This window comes from Erpetoichthys calabaricus, chromosome 13, assembly GCF_900747795.2.
Source record: "Erpetoichthys calabaricus chromosome 13, fErpCal1.3, whole genome shotgun sequence".
Lineage (NCBI taxonomy): Eukaryota > Metazoa > Chordata > Cladistia > Polypteriformes > Polypteridae > Erpetoichthys > Erpetoichthys calabaricus.
In genome coordinates, this window is record NC_041406.2 from 61,028,074 (window position 1) to 61,034,073 (window position 6,000).

General features: G+C 39.7%; 1 protein-coding gene across 1 annotated transcript in view; it reads left to right on the forward strand.

Moving 5' to 3' along the window:
- Window positions 1-6,000, forward strand: part of si:dkey-256h2.1 (uncharacterized protein LOC337520 homolog) — a 316,260-nt gene that overhangs the window by 254,766 nt on the left and 55,494 nt on the right. Inside the window, exon 11 of the mRNA XM_028817047.2 lies at window positions 1,976-2,109. Within this exon, the coding sequence (XP_028672880.1) occupies window positions 1,976-2,109 (134 nt within the window). The remainder of the gene's footprint in view (window positions 1-1,975; window positions 2,110-6,000) is intronic.

The following is a 6,000-nucleotide window of genomic DNA, read 5'->3' on the forward strand; positions in this document are numbered from 1 at the left end:
TCATCAAAAATGGTTAACTCGAGTACTATTCAGGATTAACAATACTTATATAGAATTCTAATCACGAGAGATACTCGGGGTTAATACTGAAGAGGTTAAATAAATAAGCCTTAAAGAAAGATTGGTACAGGTGTGGCTTAATGCCCCTTTGGCCTTTACATACCTAGTGTGGTATGTTTGTGTGTGTTCATGTTGTTCTATTGATCATTCAACATATGGTCTGATAGAGCAAATAAACTTTTCGCTATTTTCACTTACAAATTTGAGTATGTGTGTGTGTGTGCATTCACTTGTTTGTGCTTCTGTACTGAATATATTTTTATTTAAATAATGTATTCCAAAAACTATTTGTACAAAAACTTTGTAAGTTGGCCTAGTTTTATGACTAAACAGAGCAGAGTGCACAAAATCCTGGGTTAATTGAACACATTTCTGCTCCAGTTGTCATTGGTCATAGGACAAACTGTTTTTGAAGGATATGGGGTTAAGTACTGGTCCAAACTTGACCAAAAATAATATACCCGGAGCCTGTAACAAGAAAAGCACAATGTTTCAAAACGATGGGTCAATTTGTCGAATTTATATTTATTGTTGTATATAGATCTCAGTTTTCAGGGCAGATATCTCAGAAACCATTGAGTCTAAATTTTTGTATGTCTGCTAGGATGTAGTTATTTCAGGAGCTCTACACAATGCAACAAATACATAACTTTCTGACAAAATGATTGTAAGAAAAATCATTTCATATTTTCCACAGACACACACACGTATATCATGTTCAAATGACCTTTATTCGAAATTTGGAATGTTGTAGAATCTGAATCTGAAATTAACTTAATAGCACATTTTTGACCCCATCACCAAATTTCCATTTACTTGGATGTGAAAGAACACAGTTGTTGATTTGCTGAATAAAGTACACTTGTTAATTTAGCCAGGAATAGAAATCAACCATAAAGAATAAAATGATTACATGTTTTCAACAGCCTACTGCTGACTGTAATTATTTTATCAGTTTGTAAGGAATAAGTCACATCTTTTCGTAAGAGCTAATTTTTAAAAACCTCTGAAGAAATGAAAAAAATTGCACAACCAAAAGAGTCCAGCATTTCATGCACTGCTCCAAAATAATTAAACATTTACAGTAATTGTTTTAAACTGCCTTTTTTAGGTCATGTAGAAACAGATATATACATTAATTTGTCACCATTCTTAATTAAAGAGCTCTGTCCCATTTCTGAACTGGAAAATGTGCCTCTTAAGACACTATCCATTGCAAAAGCATAATTTTTGTATAGTTATTTTTTTCATAGTGTTCAAATGATTTTTATGTTTTTCAAGTACAACATGTGACTTATTTAGCATAACATTTGATATTGTTATGTTATTTTACTGTACTTCATTGTTTGTGGAAGCAGTGCCAGTTGAAGCCCATTTGGAGCCATAGGCAGGGTTGACAGGTATTACCTCTCATTGTCCATAGCGGGTAGTCGGTATTATTATTTTGATGACTTGTGGTTGTACCCTCAGTGTCTGGAGTGTGTGGCCCTATGATGACGCAAATGGTTCCCCTTTGTGCATATAGCACACACACTTTAAGGAGCACACACCCCTTGGTGTATGAAGCATGTGCAATTTCGCTTTAATAAATGGCTCCCGCTCAATATAATCTGAGTTCAATATAATCAATATAATCTGAACCTTCCTCCTTCGATTACTTTCATAAATGCCACTCCTTTATGTGCATACCGCCAACATTATAATCATACTTCTATGTCCTTTGGGGAGAATCCCTTCAGTGTCTGGAAAGCAAGCCCATAAATGATGCTCGGGCATCATCTGTGTCGCATAATGGATTGACCAACTATGTATGGAAGATTGCATTTTTAATGTACAAATGTACAAATTAAAAAGAATAGGTTTATTATGTTATGCTCTTCTATAAACCTTTGAACAATGGCTTGCTCCTTCCCAGGTACACCTTTTGGTTGTGCAGAAAAAGTTCCAGAGGGTGTCGTACCAAATGAGCGAGGCACTTGGTTATATGGCAGAGCAGGCTGGTGTGATGGACAGGATGTGGCTCCTTGGAGGACTGATATTACAGATCAGGTAAATGAAGTTTCTCTAGTTTTTTTTCCCTTTAAGTATGTCACTTGAGCAAACCTGAGAACCAAACACAAGTAATTTCCCAGTTTTCAAATCTAACACAAATCCAATAAGAATCAGTTTTTTAATAAGTGTCATGAATATGCTTTAAATTTTGTTTGTACTGTATTCTTTTTCTTATTTAATGTGTTTATTATTATTATTATTATTATTATTATTATTATAAAAGTAACATTTTTGGGATTACCACTAGTCCTTTTCTGAGAAATTTCCCATGGTGGTAGCATCTGTTGCTAGTCATGAGATCCGCTCATGTCACACTACTATTTAAGATGGTCAGCATTAGTACTAGGGTGTTGTACCATGTTATCCATTATGAATGTAGTGAGGAGTCAAACAAAATGACACCTTTTATTGGCTAACTAAAAAGATTACAATATGCAAGTTTCCGAGGTAACTTTTAGTTAGCCAATGAAAGATGTCATTTTGCTTGACTTCTCACTAGATGGTGAACACTAAAGTCAGCATCCTAACTTTGGATATACAAAAACAACTGCTGTGAATTAGGTAGCAATTCATTTAGAAAATGAATCTTTACCAGTTAAGACTCTTTGTCAGGTTTTTCTTCTTCTGTTTTACTTTTACTGCAGGTTTTCACTTTGGTCTTGAATCTAGATGATCAGTATCTTGCAAATTCTTTAGTTTTGGTCTTTGTCCTCTTCTCCAACTTTCCTTCTGGTTTTGCCCTCTTATATAACTTCTTTTCCCAGTCAGAGACTTCTTAAAATTGTCTTTTGTTCAGAAACATTTCAACCTGGTCATAAAAATAAGTGGGAAGATCTCTTGAACCACCAAACCAGTGAGAAATGGTATAATAAATTTAAAGAATATTAGCATAAATAAAATGACAAAACCTCTGAAATCTTGGATCACATATATAAAGTAATTGGCATTAATGTTTTCCTAAGTGTTCATTAAACACATTTGAAGACATAAAGTGCAACACTAATAGCGTGTTTTACTAAAATGTGTGCAAATGGCATTTTGTCATAGCTTTCTCCAGTTCCATAAAGACGCAATGCAACTCCTTCTGGTCTTCTCTATACTTCTCCATCACATCTGTGGTGTTCTTTCTTGGCATGAAATCATACTACTGCTCACTAATCATCACCTCCCTTCTTAACCTAGCTTCCACTACTCTTTCCCATAACTTCATGCTGTAGCTCATCAATTTTATCCCCCTGTAGTTACTGCAGTCCTGCACATCCCCTTATTCTTAAATATCAGCACCAGTAGACTTCTTCTCCACTCCTCAGGCATCCTCTCACTTTCCAAGATTCCATTAAACAATCTGGTTAAAAACTCCACTGCCATCTCTCCTAGACACCTCCATGCTTCCACAGGTATGTCATTTGGACCAACGGCCCTCCCGTTTTTCATCCTCTTCATAGCTGTCCTTGCTAATCTGTTGCATTTCCTGATTCACTATCTCCACATCATCCAACCTCTTCTCTCTCTCGTTCTCTTCATTCATTAGCCTCTCAAAGTACTCTTTCCATCTTCTCAACACACCCTCCTCGTTTGTTAGTATGTTTCCATCTTTATCCTTTATCACCCTAACTTGCTACACATGTTTTCCAGCTCAGTCCCTCTGTCTAGCCAATCGGTACAGGTCCTTTTCTCCCTCCTTAGTGTCCAACCTTTCATACAACTCATCATACGCCTTTTCTTTAGCCTTCACCATCAAGTATGTGATCTTCACCTTGTGCCTTATCTCCTTGTACTCTTTTCTACTTTCTGCATCTCTCTGACTATCCCACTTCTTCTTCGCCATCCTCTTCCTGTGTATACTCTCCTGTACTTCCCCATTCCACCACCAGGTTTCCTTTTCCTCCTTCCTCTGTCCTGATGTCACGCCAAGCACTCTTCTGGCTGTCACCCTTACTACTTCTGTTGTTTCCCAACTCTCTGGTAACTCTTTACTGCCACCCAGTGCCTGTCTTACCTTCTCCCTAAACTCAACCTTGCAGTCTTCCTTTTTCAACTTCCACCATTTGATCCTTGGCTCTGCCCTCACTCTCTTCCTCTTCTTGATCTCCAACATCATCCTACAGACCACCATCCAATGCTGCTTAACTACACTTTCCCCTGCCACCACTTTGCAGTCTTCAGTCTCCTTCAGATTGAGTCTTCTGCATAGGATGTAATCTACCTGTGCACATCTTCCTCCATTCTTATACGTAACTCTATGTTCCTTCCTCTTTTTAAAATACGTATTCACCACAGCCATGTCCATCCTTTTGGCAAAATCCACTATCCTCTGACTTTCTTCATTCCTCTCCTTGACACCGTACCTACCCATCACCTCCTCATCTCCTCTGTTCCCTTCACCAACATGTCCATTGAAATCCACTCCAATCACCACTTTCTGTCCCTTGGGTACACTGTTCATCACTTCATCCAACTCACTCCAAAAATCTTCTTACTCATCCATTGTACACCCAACTTGTGTGGCATATGCACTAACAACATTTATCATCACACCTTCAATTTCCAGCTTCATAATCATTACTCTGTCTGACACTCTTTTCACCTCCAAAACACTCTTGACATGCTGTTCCTTCAGAATAACTCTTACCCCATTTATCCTCCCATCTATACCATGATACAACAATTTGAATCCACCTCTGATCAACCTGGCCTTACTACCCTTCCATTTAGTCTCTTACACGCACAATATATCAACCTTCCTTCTCTCCATCATATCTGCTAACTCTCTTCCCTTACCAGTCATACTGCCAACATTCAAAGTTCCTACCCTCAGTTCCACTGTCTTTACTTTCCTCCTGTCCTCTTTCCTCCAGACATGTATCCCCCCTCTTCTTCTCCTTCTTCTTCTTTGGCCAACAGTAGCCTAATTTCTGCCAGTTCCCTGTTGGCTAACAGTACTGGTGGCGGTCGTTGTTAAACCACGGCTCAACCGGTCCGGTATGGAAATTTGTATTGTTGCCTGCATATTGATTTGGCAAAATTTTATGCCCTTCCTGACATAACCTCCCCCATTTATCTGGGCTTGGGACCAGCACGAAGAAACACACTGGTTTGTGCATCCCCTGTTGCTGGGTTAATATTTATGGACATTTATGGAAATTATTGTTACTACAAGTAAGCCCACGATTCGCTAGCGAATCAGAAATCCAAGAATGGCAATCAGTTTCTGTTCCATCCGATATCTGTATGGATGACATATCATGGAGGGTGGGTGCATCTGGGGAAATGTCATTTAATTACATAAGCATTTCTGTAGTAAAGCGGTCTCGTTTTGTGGAGACGTGATTCCGTTGCCTTTGCTGACACCGACTGCTGGCAGAGTGGAGTACAGCAAGTTCAGTTTACAGGTTGTGGTGTTCATGTGCCAGCCACAGAGTCTGGGAAGCCGCTGGGATAGAGTCTGTGACCATTATGTGATCTATATTAGTGGCACAGTGGATTAGAGCAAGTGTAGCTCACAGGTTGTGTTGTTTGGGCGCCACGTACTGACTCTGGGAAGCCGCTGTGTTTTGGGAAGCCGCTGCATTTGACTCTGGGGCGGGCGCCACAGCGCATTACATTGTGTTATTTGGGCGCCACCTACTGACTCTGGGAAGCCGCCGCATTTTGGGAAGTCGCTGCGTTTGACTCTGGGGCGGGCGCCACTGCGTTTTGGGACGCCGCTGCGTTTGACTCTGGACTCTGGGGCGGGCACCAAACTGAATGACCGTTATGTGATCTACATTACTGGCACAGTGGATTAGAGCAAGTCTAGTTTACAGGTGGCGGGCTCGTTGCAATGCGGCAGTGTGCGTGACATCCGGTTTACAACCTTCTCGTTTCTGTGTTTTCTGTGGCTGTGTC